General features: G+C 37.3%; 1 protein-coding gene across 2 annotated transcripts in view; it reads right to left on the minus strand.

Annotated features, from left to right (window-relative positions):
- The window catches only part of LOC122655984 (UDP-glycosyltransferase TURAN), a 28,678-nt gene extending 6,333 nt beyond the window's left edge, over nt 1–22,345 (minus strand). For both annotated transcript variants that reach the window (XM_043850393.1, XM_043850394.1), the window contains exons 1-5: nt 22,274–22,345; nt 22,021–22,130; nt 16,984–17,017; nt 8,608–8,663; nt 8,384–8,524 (exon numbers count right to left, since the gene is read on the minus strand). In XM_043850393.1, coding sequence (XP_043706328.1) covers nt 8,384–8,524; nt 8,608–8,663; nt 16,984–17,017; nt 22,021–22,130; nt 22,274–22,280 — 348 coding nt within the window. In that variant the 5' untranslated portion in view covers nt 22,281–22,345. The remainder of the gene's footprint in view (nt 1–8,383; nt 8,525–8,607; nt 8,664–16,983; nt 17,018–22,020; nt 22,131–22,273) is intronic.
- Between the last annotated feature and the right edge of the window lie 2,035 nt (nt 22,346–24,380).

Genomic DNA, 24,380 nt, shown 5'->3' on the forward strand with positions numbered 1-24,380 from the left:
TATGGGTGTTAATTCGTTTTAATTTTTTGTTGTAAAGTTGAAATACATGACTTCTTTGATTACAATTTTTTTTTTCTATTTTTGTTAATTAGTGTCTATTTGCAGGTAAATATGCTATGATTATGTTTGGTGTTCAAGAAGATGCCGCCAAAAAAGACTAACGTTGGTTGAAACTATTTTCAAAAAATAAGGGGCAACAGATTACATTCAAGATGCAACTTCTGTGATAGTGCCGATTATAAAGGTGGGGTAACGAGGCAAAGTAATGCATGGCAGGAGGGTATCCAACTGTGACCAAGTGTACAAAATTGCCTTGTAGATTTAAGCAGGGCAATGCAAAAATATTTAAAGGCAGCTACAGATAAAAGAAAGAAGGCAAAGGAAGATTAATGTAGTCCTAGATAGGTAGGAGACCTACTAGGAGCCAGTTCAACCAGGATATAATCTGAACAGGTCATCCGAATGGGTGAAACTTGAGTTTTAGGTCAAAATTAGGGTTAAAGTTAGGTTTAGGTTAGGGTTGTCTTATATAGTAATGATGGGCAGGTGTAGGGAAGTCTAATGGTATAGGTTTTATGATGTTTGAGTGAATGGAAGTAGGTTAGGTGAGTTGGGCAGCAAGATAAGGTTATTTGAGACAATTCCTAATGGAGGTAGGAGAAGGGGATTCTAGGGTTTAGAGATATGATTAGGTTACTAATTTCAGAATTAACATGTCATGAAATCAACTACTTATTCTGAGCATGAAATCAGAATCGAATATGGTTGAAGGTCTGAAACTGTGCTTTAATGGAGGTAGGGGCAGAATGGGAAATATGAGAATATATTCAAATCATGCCACAGGAACTTCCCAAATTAGGGTTAATAGAGGTATGGTGAAAATCTGAGTTCAATCAGATGGCTGGTTTGGTAGATCTCAAAAATCACCTTGTATGTGACTTTCTAGAAGGAAGAAGAATAGTTGCAAAATTTCTTACTTGTTGCAGGTCTTCAATGGCAGCAGCTTTGAAGATGAACAATGGGGTCTCGATCTTCACGATGCAAGGAGATAAGTAGCAACCTCCCGATCTTCACGATGCAAGGAGTCGATTGGAGATCCACCAATCCCTTCCACCTTGAGATCCACAAGGATATAGACTCACAAAGAGCAGCAGCAATGGCAGCAAGCATAAAGCTAATTTTTATTTATCAAATTCGTATTCAATGCTGGCCTCCCTTACAAACTTATATAGAAGACTCAAAAATAGACTTAGACACTAAAAAGGAATGGCCTAACCCAATCCTTAACCTATTAGCTAACTTAAACTGACTAGGAAACTGAAATAGACTCAAAATAGAGTCATAATCCAGCCCAACTAAACAACTAAAAGAAAAACTAATAAAATCACTTAAATTGAACCATTGGTTGAACTGATTCAATTTAAAACACCAAATAAAAAGCTAAGTATGGAAATAAAACTAAGTATGGGAGCTAATCCCGTATGCAACCTATTTACCCATATTTTAGGCCCATAAAAGTGGCCTATTACATTAGAAACCCATGGGATCAAAGGCCCTACATGTATGTAACCCAACCCTAGACTTATTCCTAATAAAAGAAGCCCAATTTGGTGATAAATCTGCAGCAAAGATGATGAAAGGTTCATAGAAAAACTGATGGAGGATTTGACGACTATAAAGGATCAGAAATGGAAGGGGAAAGTGAAAATGCAGATTTGGCCCATGCAATGCATGTGTCACCACATGAAAAGAGACAGCAAAATTGGAACAAGGAGCAGTTGAGAAGAACTCATTCTTCTTGACCACAATTTCATGGTACTAGTCAAGCCGCTAATGGCTTATCATCCCATCCAAAGACAGGAAAGAGCAAGGGTAAGGAGCCGGTCAGGGTTAGTAGATCACCTAACGTTCGGGATATGTGGTACCGGTTTGATAGAAGTGGCAAGGGTAAGAAGAAGATTCCAGACATCCTTGACATAAACCTTGCTGCCCTCAATGAGGGTAATGCAGGCCAACAAAGGATAGAAAATTTTGATGACGCTCCTGCTGCTACACAGTCTGCTCCACTGAAAGTGTGTCAGCGGTATAAGAAGACAGTGGAATCTACTTCAGTTCCTCCTGCTTCATAGTCCGCCACACAGTCTGACCCTCCCGCTGAAGCTCCTACTACCTCCTCGGCTCCTGCTGACTTAGCAGCTGCTCTTCACAAGGGTCCCATTCTTGCGCTTTGAAATCCATGACTGATTATCTTATAAAAATTTTTGTTTCTACATCACACCTTCCATCTCCTTTACATAACTTTGCTTTCTCCTTATCTACTAACTCCTTTCCTACAACTCATCAGGAGGCTTTATCTCATCCTGGGTTGAAAGTGGCTATTGAAACAAAAACGGATGCCTAGATTTCTCGACAAACATGGACCCTAGTGGATTTACCTCCAGGTAAGGCTCTTGTGCAGTGTCGTTGGATGTACTCAATTAAGTACAATCCAGATGGCTTAGTTGAACGGCTTAAGGTCCGTTTCGTAGCAAAGGGTTATACTCAGACCTATGGTGTAGATTACTTTGAGACCTTTTCACTTGTTGCTCATCTTAATTCAGTCCATGTACTCATCTCTTTACCTGTGAATTTAGACTGGCCTCTATATCAATTGGATATTAAGAATGCATTCTTATATGGTGATCTACATGAGGAGGTATATATGGAGCAACCTCCAAGGTATGTTGCTTAGGGGGAGAATTCTCACAGAGTTTGTAAGCTACACAAGGCAATTTATGGCCTAAAACAATCACCTAAAGCCTGGCTTGACAAGTCCAGTTCAATTATTACTCGGAGCGGATCTCACAATATTATTCTAGAGTAATAGTTTTGGTTGTGTATGTCGATGACAATATCATATCTGGAGATGATGCATCCGAGGTTACAAAGGTAAAATCTTATCAACATCAGCATTTTCAGATGAAAGACTTGGGTAACCTCAAGTATTTTCTTGGTATTGAAGTGCTATGGAGTAGAAAGGTATTAATCTATCATAGAGAAAATATGTGTTAGATCTCTTGTCTAAGACTAGTATGATTGCTTCTAAATCAACCGATACTCATATGGATCCACACCAGAAGTTTGGGACAAGTGACGATGAGGAATTTGATGACAAGCACCAGTACAGGAGAATAGTAGGGAAACTCATTTACCTAACTGTTACTAGACTTAAGATATCCTTTATTGTTGGTTTTATTAGCCAGTTTATGCAATCAAATAAGAAGACTCACTGAGAGGCAGTTCGTGGTGTCCTAAGATACCTTAATGGGGCTCTAGGAAAGGGACTCATTTATTGACCTCATCAGCAAGTTGATCTAGTCAAATTTTCTGATGTAGACTAGCTGGTTCTGACGCTGATAGGAGATCTACCACAGGTTATTGTACATTTATTGGTGGCAATCTTCTCACGTGGAGAAGCAAGAAGCAAACGATTGAGGTTAGATCCAATGTTGAGGATGAGTATAGGGCTATGGCTCATACAAGTTGATGCAATTGAAGTCACTGCTTCAAGAGTTAGGTTTTTCAGTTACTAAACCTATGAAGATGTTCTGTGATAATCAAGTTGTTATCTACATTACTAGCAACCCAAAGTTTCATGAAAGGACTAAACAGATTGAAGTCGACTGTCACTTTTTGAGGAATGCAGTTATGAAGAAGCTAATTGTTACTCCATTTGTGTCTTTTGCAGACCAGCTGGGTGATATGTTTACCAAGCCTCTGTTTTGTCCTAAATTCCGGAAGGGCTGTTTCAAGTTGGGCATGGGTGACTTATATGCTCCAGCTTTTGTGTGCACTCTCATTGGCCCCCACACTGGTGCAGGGGCTACACAACCGGTTAGCGTTCTCTTACCCTATTTCATATTATAAATAAAGGGGGTGGACCACGATAAAGCTAATCTGGATCTATCGTGGTCTAGTACTGTTCTCTTCTTCTTCCTTCGGTTCTCTCATCTTCTTCTTCAAGCTTCGTGGGGACTGGTTGTTTGGTTCTCTGTTGTTACATTTTTTATTGGGATTAGTTTTGTAATTTTATTTTATTTTATTAATATATGCTTTCTTGGGTCATCAATCAGCAGTAGGAGATTGCGTTCAATTAAGTGTGAAATTCTGTTTTCAGATTCCAAAAAGGAACAGGCAGTTTTGAGTCTATATATGTGATGCAAGCTATCGATTCTTGGATGATTGGAAGTACTTAAAGAAGTTTTTGTTTTACCTTCTGATTGCCAGTCGTGAGTGATGCAGATGCCAAGCTGTTTGGCAAGAAATACACCAAAGGAACTCATGGGAGAAGGGCTGGTTCACTTACCAATTGGTGGACCAACCCAATGGGCCATAGGGCCAACCAACTTTGTGTTGGGCCAGCCCAATAGGGCTGGGTCTCTCAAACCCAGACCGTGGGGACATTATTGTCAATCTTTATTGACATGTTTTGGGACTTCAAGTGTTGGCCGATATTACCCTTGGTGGGGACCACATAAAGACTTCGGCTATCACCTTGGAGGAGTGAAGATTTTATTATGTTTCTATTTTATTTCAGCCCTAGTTAATTAGAGTAGCTTCTATTTTCATGTTGCAACTTATTAAGTTTCTATTTCTATTCTTACTTGAGGTGCAAGTATAGCCCTCTTTATATTGTAAAGGCTGTTAATACCTCCCCACAATTTACTGTTGAATGAAATTTGTTAGCTGCAAAATATGGTTTCCTTTGTAAAGTATGAGCATGACTTGAAGGGCTGTTAGGAGCCTGGCTGGGAGAGCCGAATCCCATTATCTTTCTCTTTATTTCTTCTTCCTCCTCCCTGTTCCAGTACCTGCTTCTGCCTGTGACTGTTGCTGCTACTGAAGATCACCACCCGAAGGCTGAAGACATCCCTCCATCTCAACTATTGCTGCTGCTAATTGATCCTTCGACTGAAGCTGTTGCTGCACCTCTGCAAAACCCCGTTGGCGGCAAGTTTCTAATTTCATAACTCCCCATTCCATCAACAAACCCTGCTGGGTTTTGAAGCACATCGTCCCCCTTTCATTCCCTCCACTCGATCCTCACTTCCACTCCATTCCATAGGCTGGAAGCCTGGAACCCTCCATATTCACAAACCACCTATTTTCATTCTCCACCCTCCATATCCACTTCCGCCCATCAAGATTGACCCAAACTTGCAGACAAGCCTGCTACCATCAAGGCTCCTACACTCGGTTATCATTGAAGTCCAAGATCAGCATTGTTTTGGGGGTTTTCCATAACCTTCTAATTTGGTGTTTCTCTTATATCTCAACATCCAACCATCACAATTGGATGAAATTTGGAGCCAAGGATCCTCTTACCAGCCTCTACACTCGATCCAAGTTTGATCACCATCACATGGCTGGTTTGGTTTAAAACCCTAAGCTTCTAATTCTGAGTTTATTCCAATTTTTTAATTTTGTGGGTTTTTGGGACTAGTAACCTAGTCTTACATTAGTGAGCAATAGTTTCTCTTCCTTCCCTCCATCTCAGTTCGATCCAGAACTGATTCTCTGTCAGGTATGGTTGTTCCTCACTGATTCTTCTCCTCTCTGTTTCTATTTTCCCTTGCGAATTCCTGCCTATTATTGTTGAAATTTCCTACCCTCTTACTGGTTCTTCCTAGTTTGGGCGGTAGTGGTAGCCCAACTGTACTGGATTTGATCTACCTCATCCTTTCACTTTGAAATTTGGCATATTGAGTATACTACTTGGGGCAATTCTGCCTGCAGAATTTGAAGTTAATACTTTTCATGGTCAGGATATTAGCCCAGTTCAGATCTGGTTTGGAGTTGTCCACCTGAAACAATTTCAGTAATTTGACATCCTTTTCTCATAGTCCAAAATTCCAGGTCAATCGGTTTTTCTCACCTGAAAACGAATCCATCTTCCACTGGTTGGTGGTGTCGTAAGCATAGTTGTCAAGGCGCCACCTAGGCGTCCAGGCTCTTTCTTGGGTCCAAGGTGACAACACGCCTCGTTGACACTTCACGAGTTTACATTGATTTATATTTATTGTTTTTTTTATGAATATGCTTATATTATATCATATGTTTTATTTATTATATGTTTGTTTTCTCATATTAGGTTATTATTAGCATAATTATATCCTATTGCATTGATATGGCTTCTATGTTTGCATATAAGCATAATTATATAAAATTATTATTGTGTTAAGAGTGGTTTAAGGAGACCAAAAGAGGTCTCGGGATTAGCGCCAGGCTCTAATCCCGAGAATCTCAATTAGCCTCCTTATTTTTGGTTTTTTACTTATTTGCCCCCAACCCTCCTTTATATGTTCTCTCTTTATCTCGGTGATAGTTTTATGAGATTCTAAAGGCTGTGCTGCAGCACTCTTCTTCCTTCTTCTTCTTCTCTCCTCTTCTCTTCTTCATTATTATTGCAGGTTACACATTGCTATATTACATATAGTCATATACTGCACCCTTAGGCGGGCACCTTGTCACCTAGGCACCCCTCCAACGCCTTGGGTCACCTAGTCATTGGGACAACTATGGTTATAAGGAAGAAGATGAGTAATATTAAGTAATTGCACATAATACCCCTATTTCTGAGAATTATAAAAAATCCCTCTGTTTTCTGTTTTTATCTTCCAGTCTTTCCTGAAATTTCAGCTTAGCCCTTTTCATTTAAAATCATTACTCTTCTATTCCCAGCTACTGCACATAAGAACCTTATTTCTCAGAATTTAAAAAAAAAAAACCCTCTCTGTTTTCTGTTTTTAACTTCCATTCTTTTCTGAAATTTCAGCTTTAGCCCTTTTTCATTTAAAATCATTACTCTTCTATTCCCAGCTTCTGTTCACCTCTTTAAAAGGGCCCTAAACTATCCTGAAATTTATGAAATTACCATAGATCATATTATTGTGAGTTTTATACTTTGGTGGGCCCATAGCGACCAAATTTAAGGGTTTCGTAACCTGTGATTGACCAGAAGTGGAACCTATAAAGAACTCTTTTACTAACATAACAGAAAATAGCCAAGTCTCTAAAGTAACTCACACATATTATACTGCTGGACCCATTACTTATTTCAAAAAAGACTATACTTAATTAATGGTTTACTTAGCTAAGATACTGACAAGGTCCCACAAGGCCTAGACTCCTTAAATAAAAGAAATTCATATGCCTCCTTAACAGTCCAAAGTTGGACCTTCTATTTATGTCCATTAAAAATAACCTAAAATCTAATAATCCAACCCATGTAATAATAGGCTCAATTCTTCATTCTAGATTGCATTTAGGCAGTAATTGGATGGAATCTATATATGTCCAAGCTCAATCAGAGAAGAAGGTTAGGGGGTACAGAACACGTAATGCAGGAGCATACTAAGAGCCGAATTGAATGGCCAGGATTTACTCCAGTAAGCGTAGGATCAAAATGAGTAATAAAAGGACAGAATTGTAATTGTAAATTGGCCATGTGGGCCAGATAGGGAAAGTCTTTTATTTAGTCAAGCAGTGAGGTACAGTAGTACTATACATGTGGGCTTCTTTAGAGATTATCTAAATTTCTATTTTGTTAGTAAGAGTTCTAAATAGTTTATCTTTCGAGTCCTGTCTTAAGCTAGGAAGTCATATGAGTTAGTTTAGGCAAGCTTTGGCCCTTAAATTTTGAGTTTCTTGAGTAGTTTTAAGTCTTTTGACTGCTTATGAAATTTATTAACTGTAGCTAAGGTATCTATCTAATAAACTCCGTCTATATTGTTTTCCTCCACTACATCTTCCATGCAATTCCTTCTTATATATTCCACTATTGATCTGCTGTTTCTTCCCCCCCCCCCCTCTCTTCAATCTCTTTATATGCTCTGTTTCTGTTTTTTTATTGGTTGCTTCTGCTATTGATACAGGACAGAATATCATTGTCTCTCGATTAGAAAATACTGTTCCTTATATTCCTACTCCAGCGCTATGTATCTAATAATAGTTCTAATTTGAAATTATCTACAGTACTATCTCTCATTCAAATTCAGTTCCTATATCATGTGAACTGACATATGGTTAAACTGGTCATTAGGTCCGAGATTTTAAGTATAGTTAAACTGCAAGGTACATTGGAGTATTGGGCCCAATTGAGCACTAGATTAGAGTTTGGTGGATTTCTGATCAACGATTTAAAATTTTTCTCGCATTAAGTCCTAATCTGATTTTAATTCTAAGATTTTCAGATTTAGTTTTTTAACAATCAAACCATTATGACACCAAACAAAGAAATAGCCTATGCAAGAAACTCAACAACAGCATCCCAAACAATAAACTAATAATTACCATTATACCAAAAAGAAATATTCTTCTATGTAATGAAATATAACAACTTTACCTGCACAATGAAAACATCTGGAGAAGGTATTTTAACACACAGAAACCAAAGAAGCATAAAGAACTGAAATAATGGCTTAAGTAGAAGCAGCAAAGGATAAATTATCTTCGGCAAACCCTTGGGAACTGTTGGCCATTGAGCCTGCACCCAAAACGGATAAAAGATGACTATATTATTTCATTATAAGATGTGTATTGTGTGAAAAAGACAAAAAGAATTATTACCATTTTGTGAATATGAATAGATTGATCCTCTAAAAGAGCAGCATGGGGATCAGAACCTGTTCATGCATTAAATCTAAAAATGAAGCACTTCGTAGAATATCAATGTATAAGACTAAAAATTCTAAGAATTATCAAGGCTTTATCATATTAAAAAATAAAAGGACCAAGAAGCAAAATTTTAATTAGGAAACAGGAAGTTCTGTTCGGACAAGGATGACAAAGATATTGACGGGTAATGGAGGAGAATGCTGAAAACAGTGTGCATGAAGCAGCTGACCGAGCTTACAATAGGATGGGATTTCTTGGTTAGGAGGTTGGGAATATAGAACAAATTACCTCATTTGATTGCAGATCTGGGTTTGAACAAAAGCAGAAACAAAGAAAATCCTTTATGGGGTCACAATAAACACTTCTCACTTAATATCTTGAGCAAATGGTGTTTACCCTTAATATACCCTTCAGAACACCAGTTTCTTTAGTTACAAAAACCAGGGGGTACTCCTAGACAATAGCTAAGCCATACTTTGAAACCACTACTCCTTCCAACATTAGTAAACCTTAAAAACCATCTAGAAAGGAGATCTTGTTTATTGTAGGTATGCTTCTAAGGCACAGCCACTAATTTTATGTATTCATGCGTAGTATCCCAGTCCATGAGGTGATAATTATGTTCATCTCTCCATTCAGCTCAAAATCACCACTAGATTGTTGTATCCTCCTTGCAGTTGAAACCAGGACCAAGATAGCTGATATGTAAGGATACTTGCAAAAAGAGCCCTGATTAGAAAAAGCTTATTGTCTTTTAATAAATATTCACAATATCAACAACTTCCTTTCTGATGCTCCAACTACCCTACCAATGGAATTTTATAGTGGCTCAAAGAGGCATTCTGCAAAATGTATAAGGCAGGGGCAGAAGACAGCAATGTATGAAACCCAAAAACTGGTCCAGATTTGGAAAACACGGTACATAACCTGGCACTGCCACTAAACACCACAAAATTCCATCTCAAATCCCAAGTCAACTTCCTCATAGCTATGCTCTTTTTACAGATGTTCAACAATAACCCAACATTTTTTCTTATAATTTAGAATTTGTCCTTATCAGCATTTTATGGAAGCTTCCCTAATTTTACTTGCAAATCTCAAAACATATATGAACCAGTGTTTAATTGATCATTTAGTAATAGATTATCATTTGACCATTTTACTGGTAAAAAGTCTCAAAAACAGTAACCAAACTATAGAAACCAGTGCTATTATGCCACAAATAGTTTGAAAATCAAAACTTTATCTTCACTTTGTAGATGAGAGAAAGAATGGGAGAGGTACAAAGAAAAGGAATATCCCCATAAACAGGAAAGATACAAGACTAACCCCAAAAGTTCCAAGGAAAAAATTCATAGAGGAAAAGTGCTCCCATCCAAAATCCTCAGCCAAACCACACCTTCCATAGCTAGCTCATTAGGCACCTTACTTCTCAATCTAGGCCTCCATGGGGGTATAAGATATTTGCCGTTAAAGACATGACAAATAGTTCCCACAACCCACAAAGCATGTGAGCATCTGAGGAAACTCATGATTGCAAGCCTACTCTAGCACAATCGCTGAACCACCTTCAATTACTAGATCTTTTGGTCCTGCCATTACAACAACAACTCGGCCTTATCCCAACTCAACGGGGTCGGCTACATGAATCTTTGAAGGATCTTTTGGTCCTGCCATTAGAGTGCTGTATATCCACCCAAAGATATAGAAGTTCAGCTAATGTGGAACCAGGCTACCATTGGATTTAGTTGGTTTGTGCTTCTTCTTGACCAACGAAGGTATCATTTGGTAGAGAGGGAAAGAGTATGTTTGGCGAAGGAAAAAGGGGGCTCAGTATAAGACTTGCAAGGGAGATGAACATTACCTTATTAGGAAAGGTTATGGAGATTAGGAGAGTGGAGTTGGACTGGGGGGGTTATGGAAGCAAGTGATATAACGCAAATCTGAAACCAAGGCTTTTAGGGAAGACAATGGTACAATACATGTGCAGAACAGGTGTAAACAGAGATGATAAGAAAAAAATAATACTGATACAGAAACAGAATAGACACATAATTTCCAGAAACAGTAAGAACAGTTGTAGGGTTTTTAGAATGAAATTTTATGACTTCCTAACTGTGAAACTCAAGTTGAGTTCTCAGAGGATCCAAAGTAATAGTTTGAAACCAGAAACTCAGAAATCTCTGGTATTCTACGGGGTGGGATTGGACTGACTTCAGAAATAATAGTAAACAGACCAATGGATTAACAGTGATATTTTAAGGGCTTTCAAACTGGTATTTGACACAATTTTTTTAGCATATATCAAAAGAAACTCTGACAGAATTAGGAGGCCTTTGGGTGGCTTTTGTGGATTTTTGTTTATGCTTTGCATATGCCAAACTTTTATATCCTCCTCTTTTTCGCCATTTTGCTTGATCAAAACTATTAATTCATCAGGGAAAAAAAAAAAGAATAGGCTGATTCGAAACAGAAACACAGTAGCAGTTTGAGCCAATAACAGAGCATTGAGTAGGGAGTTTAAGAACTGGAAATTTTGATCTGTAATGCAGCTCTCTAATATGGAGTATAAAAGAATAGAAAAGGTAGAAAATAAAATAAAATACGCTTGGAATCCAACCACAAACCACCTTAGAAACCCACCCAAACTATAGAAATCCATGTCAAAACTGAACCATGAATTGTAGCAGACAGCAGCAGCTTTCATTCATTAAAAAAAATCATAAACCTCGTTGCATACACCCCTATTTACAGAGTATGGCCTCAACCTTAAGACTTGAGTTACAAGCCGATGACTTACTATTCTCAGAAAAAGAAATTAAAAACTATCCAGGAGCATAGGAACCGATAGAAAAATAGATGCTACTCTATGCCTAAAGCTAGCTCTCCAATTACAAAATAGAAAATCAGAAATAGAAATTAAAATTTGAAAAGAGCTGCTGGCTGCAAAATCAGATAAGGCAGCTGGAGCTTCTAAAAGCAGCCCATGGCTAGGGTTTTCTAGCTGTTTTTCTCTTTCTTTGCATGAATTTTGTATCATGATATGTTGAAGTACGGTTTAGTTGGGAAGGGAACATTTTAAGAAGGGACTAGGGAGTTAGGCTCTTGACAAAGTACGGAAGAAGATGAAAAGCACCAATTGCTCTCTCTCTCTCTTCACAAGACCCAGCACCATTTATCCTTCCCACCTTTCCGCCAATCTCTCTCTTTCTCCCTATGCTTTTGGGCCAGTGCCGAACCCAGATGGGTCAAGTTTGGGCTTTGAGATCCCAGCCTAATGTTAGGCCAAGGTGGGCTTAATTGAGGACGAATAATCCCTGTATTGGACTGGGTTGGGTTTTCAAGGGATCAGGTTTTTTAACAACAAAGAAAACAGAGAAACAAAATCAACTAGAAACAATTTTATTGTTTTGCAATGGAAACATGAAAATTATAGCATGATCATTGGTGTAGGGGCAAGAACCTTAAAGGATATTTTTCCTTATCACTACTCAATAACATGGAATCAAAATGCTTTTGTGGAAAGATCACATGGGGAGAGTAAGTGGAAGAAGATTCTGGGCCCCAACATATACGAAGAACCTTTCATCATGGCCTGGTTCAAAATTTTGACCAAATGTCAAAAAATTGACAACTTATTTTGGTTTTGACATTGGTGAAAACAAAATGATATGCGACTTGAGGGGAGGAAATGTTTCAGCAGAATTGCCAAAATGTCAAAACATTACAAAGCCAACACTAAAATACTTCATTTCGCAAAATGAGGTCAAAATTTCGACCCTTTGGTAGGTTTCAACTTTCAACCAAATTATGCGGAAGCCGGAAAGTTCCACAAATCCCGATTTCTGCTAAAAGTCCTTCAATCATTTGCTGGATCAAGGTGCTGACAAAGTGATTTAGAAAGGTGGCCTGCACCAAAACCGTGCTTACACTTAGATGTCCAGTCGACTGCTGTGCCTCAATAAGTTTCGGGGAGAACCAGCTAGCTCAAGGTTCGAATGGCATTTCACCACCTCTTCCCACTGACCCCCTTTCTCTTCGGTCCAAAGAGACAAAATGTAGGACTGGTGCCAACAGTTCATCACAGAAGAAAGGACTCACTGAACCAGGATCACTAACTAATACTAAAATAATAGAAAAAACTGCCTTTTCTATATACTTTATACTTTCCCCGGTTCCATTGTTACTGTGGGCCTTACGAAATCGATCGCCTCACATAGATATCCCTTCAATACAAACAGTTGCCGAATTGTAAGTTGTACTCATCTACAATGTCACTTTTTGACATTGGTGTAATGTTAAATGGTTCCACACTGTGTAATGTGGAATGCTTTTCAATTGTATGGTTCTTCATAATGCATATTTCAATTGTTTAAATTGAATGTTGTGTGTTCTAGGATTAAATTATGTGTAAAATATGTTATACAAGGAAAAGGATACAGCAGGCTACAATGTATAATAGGCTACTAGCAACCTAGGGTCCGAAACCAAACTACCACATCTAGAATTTTTTTCCCTCAATCTAATGATTCAAACAAGTGTAATCATGGTAAAATAGGCGATCCCCAAACTTTCAGGGAAAAAATCAACTTTTTGGCCACCAAAATGGACATTTCGGTTTTTTTCACTAAAATGGACCAGATTTTAGTGAGATGCCATTTTGGTGGTACATTTCGGTTTCGACAAGGGTCGAAATCAAAATCTTGAATCTTGCACCACGGTGCTGGTTCTTTTCCTCATAAAGTTGTATGGAACCAGTGCATTTCATGAGGACAGCTATTTTGGAGAAGCATCTAATGTTGGACAACCTAATTTGAAGGAATCGGAGGTTGAGAAATTAATGCAGCTTGTGTTCTGAAGTAGAGTAAGGATGTTAATCATTTTTTTCCTTTTTGGTAAGATGTAAGTATGCTATGCTGTTCAGGGGGAGATCCTTTTGGTGGTGGAGGCTGCTTGGAGTTTTGCTAGTTCCCTGTTTTCTGTTATAGTGGGATGGGAAGGGGTTCCTATTGAGTGGACATTTACAATTGTATAGAAAGTAATCCCTTTTGCAATCTGTCAATCTGTGGAGGGACAGGAATGCATTTTTAAGCCAAAGAATAAATAGTCAGCAGAGTGGCAAGGAAAGCTAGGAGATTGGTTTCTAATTGGGTTCTGTGGTGCCCGACTTTTAGGGGGGTGAATATTATAGTAGATGGGATAGTTGGGTTGATTTCATAAATGGGCAGAATGACTTGTGACTTTAACACTGTAATGGTGTTGGTGTTTCTTTTGTAGAAAGTCCCTAGGTGGATTGCTGGCAAGTCTATAGCATCAGGGTACATGTTGCCTTTTTTGACTATTACTAATGCAGATTTTTTTACTTTCTTTATTAAAAAAAAAGAAGGAATCTTTATGGGATAATAATTTAATTTTCTCTTCTTCTTTTTTTGGGGGGGGGGAGGGAGGGGGTTGGTTAGGTTTTATGTTAATTTATTACTTTTAGTAACTCATTTTTATTATTTCTAGTAATTCACAATTTCCATTTTTAGTAAAGCAAACTTTACCATTAATAGTAAATATAGAAATAATATCCATATTAATTTTTATTTTATAATTTCGATCAAGTTTCTGTTTTTAAGTCATGGTGTTGTATCTGATAATGTTTTAGAAGTCTAGCTTCTACTTTTACTTAAGATAAGAGAGAGCCGAGTGAGAAGTCCAACAGACAACTTCAGAATCAAAAGCAATAAAAACCATGCAACTAAGACACTTTGATGTGGAAAAAAACAAAGAAAAACGCTTATTTTAGTGAAAATGAGCCTTGAATTGATAACATCTGTGTCAGGCTTTGGTCCAATAGGTGTTAATCGTAATGGAGGCTGCTCTAGACCTACATTATGGGTAGTAGTTAGGAGCACAAATTTTAGAGTCTACTTGCTATTTCTTTTCTTAATTACTATTTTCTAAAGATTTTTATTACTTTCCCGTACCCAAAGGGATAACTTCAGTCAAAGATTAGTTTCTATTCTTCTATCAGAAGCAAAGCTTCTAGAAGTCTTGCTAGTTTCTATTTTCTGTTTTTCTTAGGTTTTAGGTAGTTTCTATTTTCTGAGTTGAGCAGTTCCCCTACCCGAAGAACCTTGTAGATTTTCCGAAGGTTCAAGTTGAGTCCCTCATTCATAAATAGGGGGCAAATGTAAGATGTGTTGATACGATTTGATGACTGATCAACAGAAAACTGCTGTTTTCTTGCAATTAGCCATGCGGATTCATAGTATAATAGTTCAGGATGCTTCTTCAAATTTGGGTGGATTCCCAGAGCTGATACCAGTGGATTCCACAACTTCAGTCACTCTTGCTCTTCTATTCTATTTCAATACTTCAATTCAAGTTCTCAGATCAACTACCAGATTCTGGAATATTTCTGCCGCTATTCTTTTCTGCTTGTCCGTCCCTTATCAGTTATTATTCACATCCATCCTGCATATCAATTCTATTACTCTGTTTCTGTCCTTTCAAAGCCCCTTGCAAATTCTGCCATAATCTGAACTAGGGTGAATCTTGGAACCACACTTTATTTTCTGAGATTTTGCCATGTCATGCTGATGCAAATCAAAATGCCAGGGGAAGTCCTATAGCTGCTCTGGGACCTCCATATTCCTCCTCAAGTGATGATCCCCAGCTACAGCAGCCATTGGAATAACATACACGTTAATAGCCAATGGATTAATTATAGGACCTCATGTAATTTTAAGTTTATTGGGAGTTTTGGGCTTCCATATTATGGATTGTAATGGACTGTGTTCTAAAGCCCAAACTAGTGGGCATGTATCGAAATAAAAAATTTAAAAAAAAAACAAAAAACAAAAAACAAAAAAACAAAAAAAACATAACTAGTTGGTTAAGTCAGCCACACAAATTTAGCTATTTAGTATTGGTTTTATTTATTTTAAACAAAATAGGAGTTACTTTATTCAAATCCTGGGTGTAGTAGGAGTTGAGTCAATCTAAGCGTCCTAGTTAGGCATTATGAAGCGTGATTAAGGTGAATAACTAATCCATGTGTCTTTAGACTCGAAATTTTTTCTTTTCCCAATTTTGAGAAGAAATTGTATGGGGATACATGAGAGTATGGAGATTAAAGACTGTCTTTATTGGAAATTGAATTATGGGTTTCTTACTTGAAAAGCTTTGGGTTGGAGAAAAACATGGCTTCAAACAGAATTGAATGAGGAAACAGGGATCCATGTAGAAAATGCTTAGTTAAGTTGAGCCATGGTCAGAGCTTGTAAACCATGGCCAGAACTTGTAGTGCCATGGCTACTGCTATTAATTGCTGTCTTGCATTTGTTATGATTGCTATTTGCTATTGATGCTTTACTGGAGGTTTGTTACTACTGGACTCAGAAGTCATTTCTCTCTTTGGCAGGGGTCGGTTTCTCTTTCAAAGTGCCACTGCTAATTCATTATTTTTCCAATTCCAGATATGTAATCTATTTCTGGTAGGGTTTCTTGTTCCCTTCTCAAAGTCGGAACCTGCAATTTATCTGTTTCGAGAAGTTCTTGAATCTCAACCCCAAAATGTACTGGTTTCTTGATCCAATCTCCATTCTTGGAATTGATATTCTATTTTTTATATAACGGCCTTGACTTGATATTTTGTCATTTGGGTTTATCATTGAAGAATTTTTATTATCAGTGGACCAACTAAAGAAGGGGGAGAGAAAGTGACTTTCTCCTTGACCACATGGTTGGCTATGCTTACCTAAACAAATGCTTCAAGTTTCATCAGACTGATTGAATTTAATTGATGATCTTGATTTGCCCTTCTCTGGCCTCGTCACCCTAACTTATGGACTTAAACTTTGTATTCAATAACATTCCCTTTGAAGTATAGATTCCATTAATATTAATTACCACTGCTTAGGGGCTAGGGCTTCCCCATCATACTTAAGGATATAAAATATCTTTGGGATTGGATAAATTTTCTGTAGGGTCAGGGTTTCTCAATCCCTGCCTAAATCACATACTCCCATGTCTGAAATGGACACAGTCACCATTATTTCTGTTCTCAGTACAGCCAATACAATTCTCACAGCAGACTCCATGTAGACATTGGCATCATACTACGGCTCCTGTTACTAAGGTTATTAAAAGACCCTATTAGTCAATGAATCAAATAAAAAAATAATGGTATCAATCACAGAGTGAGTTTCTGACCAAGACCAAGACCAAGCATGAGTGAGATATAGCATGAATCTAAAGGATGCAGCTCAACAAATTCAACTTAACCAAAATTTACCAACAAAGATGACACTCAGCCACCTATATCTATGCAAAGCTTACCCCCATAGGCAACAATGTCCACCTGAAGAGATGCCTGGAACAATAAAAAGAACTCCAATAATCATAATAATTTCAAACCATATACTAAAAGAAAACAAAAGTATGCAAATAAAAAATACAATGACAATTGAATCTCATAAGTTATAAAATAGGAAAAGGTCATGACCGAGTAAGAATAGGTACCCATTTGCCCCCGGGTTCCAAGGGGATCGAGAAGACAAGGGAAGGAGGGGGAAGGAGAAGACAAAAACCAAGTGTCTAGAAATATGGCAAAAAAGGAAGGCACATATGAATGCAAACAAGCACTGTCACAACTCACAACATTTGCATTTTGCAATTTGCTAATAGTTATAAATATGGTACATATCAGTCCGATACGTATAAAGATTGGCCATGTCGATATGATGCAGATCCGATACATAAAAATTTGTACAAAACTGGAATGGTACCAATACAGTACTGATATGGGCCAGCACTCGATAACAGGAAGCCAAAACCCAAAAATCCTAGTTTTTTTAAAAGAAAACTTCTTCCACCTCTCTTTTTTTAGCCAAAACCTAAGTAGAACCTATCTACATTAAAAAACAAACTAGGAGTGATTAAACAAGAAAAAATTGCATTAAAGCTCATCAAAGTCGTGGGTTGAAGCGCTGAAGTATGTTAAAAAAATATTATTTTTTCTGCTTGAAACTTGGATTTTCTTACTTTTCTTATCTCATTTCTTCATTTTTAATCTGCATTCCTCTTACTTTGTTTTTGAAAGGATCCATGTAGCTGACCCCATTTAGTTGGGATAAGGCTGAGTTGTTGTTGTTGTTGTTTTTGCCAAATATCACATCTAAATTAAAAAATTGAGCTATATTTGGATCATCATAATGATTTGTGATCTATAATGTATAATTATGTTTGTTGCTAAGTACTTTTTACTAATAGTTACATACTACTTCAGGTTTGTTTAATATGTTACTAGTAGAGTAGTAGTATGGTTAATGTGTATATAATGAATGTATGTTATTTAATACTTAGTAGTCTGTTTATACTTACAAATTGCTTGCTTGGTTTGCACCTTTAGAGCTTGCTTTAAGTTAGCATCCTAATAAGCAAAAGATTTTTCTTTTTCAAACCTTCTTTCTTAATTGGTTCTAATTACTTATTAATAGATATGATATTGCACTTGCCAATGAAGATTTGAATCACCTAGATATAACCTGACATTGGTTGGACATCATTATTTATAGCTATTTATGGTGCACAATGCTTAAAAATACTTGTTTTGCATGTATAATAAGCATGTATCAAAACATATCTGTATCTAGCGTCTCTCTGAGACGTCTCTTAAAACCAGCTTTCTGATACGCTGCCTGAAACCAGTACTTGACACCATAATTATTATGAAAACTATCAAAATTACACTCTCTATGCATAAAAATAACACCTCTCATTCCTCTTTTATAAGTTACAACCTTCAAGAGAAGGTAACTTTCCATGCTTCAAAAATATAATAAAAGAATTGAATTTCATGGGTCAGGATCTTTTCATACAATATTTGTTCTATCCCACAGGAAAGAAGTTTAACACCGCAAAACTGTAAGTGACAAGTCACTCTTTCACTTCCATATCCTAATTATTGTAAATGAATTTCAAATGAAACTTTTTACACAGTGACCAGTGATGTAGCACATCCTATGATTATGGATTCTTCAAGGCTATACTATAAGGAAAGTATGTGGGAAATAGGGTCGGGTTGACGTCTTATAAAAATAAAAAAGTAGGGGAATAATCAGAAAAAGAAACTGTTACTAAAGAAATTAGTAGAAAAAAGGAAGAGATGTTGATGAGAGAGAAAGAAATACAGCATAAGACAACAATATGTAGAAGCAAACAGCAGCACACAGATCTGATATGTAGGTAGCAGCCTCACAACAAATAACAACTTTATTCCATTCAACAAGTTAGCTTGGGCAGTATGCTTGCCTTTACTTTAGGACTAGTTTCTAATTTTGTGACAGATAACATAAACTTCCTATTAGACGACACCAACTACAAATTAAGCAACTTCTTTTGAGAGTTCTCCAAGTAAAGAAAGTAGAAATTAAACTAGAACTTCCTATTGATTTATTTTTTAAAAGCAAAGGGTTTTTGTCCACGGTCATGCACAATCCGTTGGATAGGGACAAAGGTCCCCTTGGACTACCCCCCCTTTATTTGACGAACCTCATGATCGCCTACCGGCCCTTTTTAAAAATAGGATTCCCTTCACAGCATGTTACCCCTTCAGTAACAAGGCTATACCTTTTTCCAAAACAGGCTCCAATTTGAATGATCTTGGTCTTGTTGAAGAGCAATCTGAAAAAGCTTCCAAACAGCACCTAAGGCACACCAAGAGGAAAGGTTTTGATTCTCCAAAAAATTATCCAAAAATATACCCAAATAACAGTTTAAAAACTTTAAAAGTTTGAGATGCCCTGCATCAACCGCTAATTCATGAAATATCTAAATCAACAAGAATTTATACTCAAATCTAAACAGCTGAAATGGAGCTTTCAGTTCACTAATAGCTGCTCCATGATCCTCTCTCAAAAGGAATCCCGTAATGAGGTTCAGGTCAATTTATGTGACTTAAAAGTAGTAACATATAAACATTTTCTTTTATACTATCATAGTTAATACTTGTTTAACCCTTTTGACAGATAATTTTATGGGAAACACTTGTCTTGCAAGTAGTTTCATCTGTTCTGACAGTTGCTTTCAAAGCATGGAGTGAAGGTGCCTTTGTTATTCTAAAAGCATTGTTTTTGGGGGCCATGTCAAACTTTCTTTTGATCTAGAAGAATTTAAAACAAATGTTTCCCAAAATCTTAATAATGGAATTACATCTAGGACGAGGATAAATTTAAAGAAGAGCACTTTTCATTGCTGTTGGATGTTCAACTTCAAGATGGGATCCTTTATAGATAATTTAGAAAGTTGAGAAGTTCCCACAAAAAGTTCTCATTTACTTACAAGAACCTCCTAATTGTAACTCTGTTTGTGACAGCTGAAAATTCACTGAACTTATATTGCTAGCCCTTAGTTTACAGAGTTGAGCCCTTTATAAAACGGGTAAAGTGTATAATTTCTCTGAAAACCCATATTTCCATCTCCCCATCAATTCCACAAGTCTGTCCATCAATCTAAGGGATAGCATTGGAGTTTCAAGTATAGCTCCATTTGTCGGGCTTTCACTTTGCACATTGCTGTCCTTTTCTTTGGCCTGTCCATCGGCTTTTTCAACATCCATAATTTGTTTTTGTGCATCTTACCCACCCCTCCTCCTGCTCTGTTTGTTTCCAGGTTGAAACAACTCAAAGGAAAATTTTCAGGTAAACAGAGCCTACAGAAAATTTTCCATACATCTAGTCATTCTTGTTTAGGGTTTCGATCCACAAACCCATAAGGTCTGTTCTTTTATCAGAGGCATGCGCCACTCAAGTTGGGAAGAAGCCTTGGATCTGAGAGATATCACCTGATATTCTCCCCATGAAATCTACAGTCAGCAATCGTAGAAATTATAGCTGAAAGAAAGTAATAGCAGTTCTTTTGCATCAGGGCTGACCTTACTAGATACATTTGCAATCCTTAAAGCTGTTGGTTTTAATTAATGATTAAACACTGCCATGATTAAATATTTGAACAAACACTGGGTTAGGTCTTATCTGCCCTTCGTACTCCACACAGTATACTGTAGAAACCCATTCCTACTCCACATGGTGTACCATTGAACCCATTCATGCTCAAATGGTGTACTTCTGCCTATTCTGGAAGGAACCAGATATTGAGTCAGTAAACATACACACTGCTCTAGTGATCATGATTCCGCATCCTAAAACACCCTAACCAGCATCTCCAACTGCCACTAGTATCTGCAACTATTGGCACTTAAGGGCTTACTACATCTACAAATGCATCTTGGTTCATTTCCAATTCACGATGCAATGGGATCTGAGTTAAAAGTTCCCGTCTTCTAATGATCTGAAGCTGCAGATAAAGACAAAGGCAAAGCCTACAAAAATGTTAAAATATACATGGATTAGTTCAGTTTACTCTTTTGCCACCATTTCCAAGATCAGTTGGGGAACTTAAGCTTGTCTGGAACATTTCAACTAGTATCATACGATTTACCTGTTTTCCTCTCACTTAAATTACAATACACCGAAAGGTCTGCGGCAACCAGGAGACATTGACAGATAAATGTCATAAGCCTTTGCATCAAATGGTTTTCCCTCACTTGTTGAGTTTTCCCATTGGCCTGTGTGCAAGCTTGACTAGTGTTTGGGACCTACTGGTGGAAAGAATGAAATAATCTTCCCTTTTTGGGAAAGGGGATAGCTTTCCTAATGTGGTATTGTTGCTTTGATAAAGTATTACTTATCAAGTTCATCAATTCACCGTGTGTCTACTTAAGATGCTCATTCTTGGATTAAACCGGGAAAAAAAATGCATTCACTAAGAGGGATGGTGCAATAAGAAGAAATGACAAAATCAGATAGGGTCCACCAAACTAAGGACAAGCATGACTATAGTGTTTGGATATTAAAAAGCAATAAATCTCTCTCTTCCACTGAAATGGTTATGGTGGTTTGGCATGGGTAACACTTACATCAGCTCTCTGGAAAACTCTACATATGGGGTTTTGCAATCTTCGGTAGAATTATAAAAAGCTTCTTACTTCAACCCCCCCCCCCCCCCAACGTTTTAGGAGGAAGTTGAAAATCAACACTTACATCATTGATAGAGCAATAAGAACAATTCGTTGGATTAAACACAATGGAATCAACAAGGTACTCGCACAGTAAAGTACAATTAGTTGGGATGAAGGCTTTATATAGTTGAATAGAACAGAAAAGTCAATTATGCTCTATTCAAGACTCAACAAAAAATTTGCAAGGCAGGAAACTTGAAGCAGATCATTTCACTGTGTGTAGAACCTTCAATTAAAATAATGAAGTATGTGAATCAAAGCATAAGTTAAAACTGAAAAAATTCAACGAAGGATACCTGGCGAGCAAGAGAAAGAGCATGATACTGCATCCGAGGGCTGCGGCCAAGATCACCAAGAACCACAATCGCTACTCTGCCTCTCTTCCCAATCTTTTCTTGTGTTTCACCTGATCAATTATCCCAGATTATTTCAATGTTCCAAGATTATAGAAGCATTTGAAAAACCCAAATCACAGCAATAAATGGACTGCGATTCTATCACTCCAGATAAAAAGATATCTAGATTGAAAATGAACAGAAGTAACCTTACCAGACATTTTGGAAGAGATGTGTTTCACCTAAAAGAAATTTTGTTGTTGATTATTCGCCAATGACAAGACAAGAACAGCTCCTGTCAGAAAGAACAATCGAACTAGATGATGCCGTTTGAGGGGAAATTCTCCTTCGACTCGTGACTCGGGACTCGGCGGCATAGCGCAGATGGGGTTTCTCTAATTTTCTAATCGCGCAGCGCAGTGCTTCCGTCAGAGTGCCATACGTGGCCTAAACAGATCGTGTGGCCAAGAATGGTTTTTACCATTACATAAACCTCTACCCGTTTTACTTACCAGTCCATCCTAACCCGCCTTGAATGTAAACTATAATCCATAAATCGCGCCTTCCCCTTTTTCTGTTCATCTCTTTGGTTGTGCGGTTCTTTTCATAGGAGGTTGAAATGACCATTCCACCCCGATCGAACACACTGATAGAGTGGGATCCATCACCTTTTATTAAAGACACTAGGGAACCGTATCAAACAGGAAACTACAGGTGATAAAAATTCCACCACTGTCGAGGTCTAGTTTCAGACCTGCTAGAAGGGAAAACCCTCGCGGGGTTTTTTGGGATTCAGACTTGTGATCTTCTACAAGGAGACAGAGACATGAAAGAAAAGATGTAATTGAAATTCTAGATTTCAGTTACTCTTTAATATTGCTTGATTAATATTTTCTCTCTCACCCCCGAAGCAAGGCTTGTCACCGAGCTCCCCTTCCAACAGTTTCAAGCATTCTATGAAATCCTTCTTTGCTGTTTCTTGCTCTTCTCCTCTGGTTTGCTTGGTATGCCTGAATTTTTAAAACCCATTTCCCACAACTTAGCTATTCAGTAAATCTATAATTGAGTTCAGATTCAAAAAATCAGAAAAGACATCTGAAAATTCAGTCCTAGACAAAAAGCCAAAGGAAGTCAGATGAGAAAAGCGCGATTTGGGGGTTTTAAATCTCTTATTTTGTGGATATTTTTTTACATTCCAGTCAGGTTAGGTTGGATCCAGTAAGTAAAACGGATAGAGCTTCATGAAATGGTGCAATCTCCAAGTCCATACTGTATGGTTCGACCGTTCTGGGTTCCCTAACGTTAACGATGGTTAATTTTTATCACGTGTTTTTTTCCTGTAATTTCTTTTTGGGTCCGCCAAAAATGATGTATGTATAATTCTAACGAATGACATGACAATTGAAATGGTCAGATTGATAAGGTATGGTCTAAATACAATCATATACCCGCTCAAAATTTATTTTTGGTATTTCACACATTGCAAGAGTAGAACACATCTCACTGAACCTATAACCACTAATCATAATCAGGCTACATCATCGTACACATCACCGATAGTGCCTTTCTTGTCAGGGAGTCAGCAATTTTATTAAATCTCTCTTGAAATAAACTAAAAAAATATATATTTTACCCCGTCATATGTTTGGCATGCACCTTCTTGATAATCCCTAAAAATTAGTTTTAGTCTTCTTGGTAAAGCATCATTTTGCTACATGACCAATTCCATTTGGCTCGGATGGATTGCAAGGGAAATGAAATCATTTTTTTCAATTAAAAAAGAAACGTCTTGTTATAATGATTGTATAACCTATCTTAAAGTTTTGTTATAATGATGGGCCTAACAATTACGTTACAAATTTGACATGCAAAGAACAGAAATTGCTTGTCTATTAATCTTTATCTGTCCATCAATTTTCTCAATTTCATCTAATAAGAGGGTAGAAATGACTATCCTACCCCTTACCCAAACACACTGTCTGGGTGGGGTTCACCTCCCTCTATTAGAGGAAATTGACTGACAGGCAAATTGAGGTGATAATTTTCCTTAATATTCAGAATGACAAAAATTAAACATAAAAAATGCATATGATTGTTTTGTCTTTTAAGTTTTAACAGAAAGAAAAACAATTGAAACTTAACGAGATGGATTGAGTCATGACTCATGAAGGCGTTCTTTATCATAATTACATCCATCTCCATCTGGGTCCACCAAACTGCAAGTAATTTTTATTTTTTTTTTTTTTGAATAAAACATAGTGCAAGTAGTTAAAGGATAAGAAATGTGACTGGTCATCACTATACTTTACACACCTCTCAAA

This window comes from Telopea speciosissima, chromosome 3 (genome assembly GCF_018873765.1).
Source record: "Telopea speciosissima isolate NSW1024214 ecotype Mountain lineage chromosome 3, Tspe_v1, whole genome shotgun sequence".
NCBI classification, from domain to species: Eukaryota; Viridiplantae; Streptophyta; class Magnoliopsida; order Proteales; family Proteaceae; genus Telopea; species Telopea speciosissima.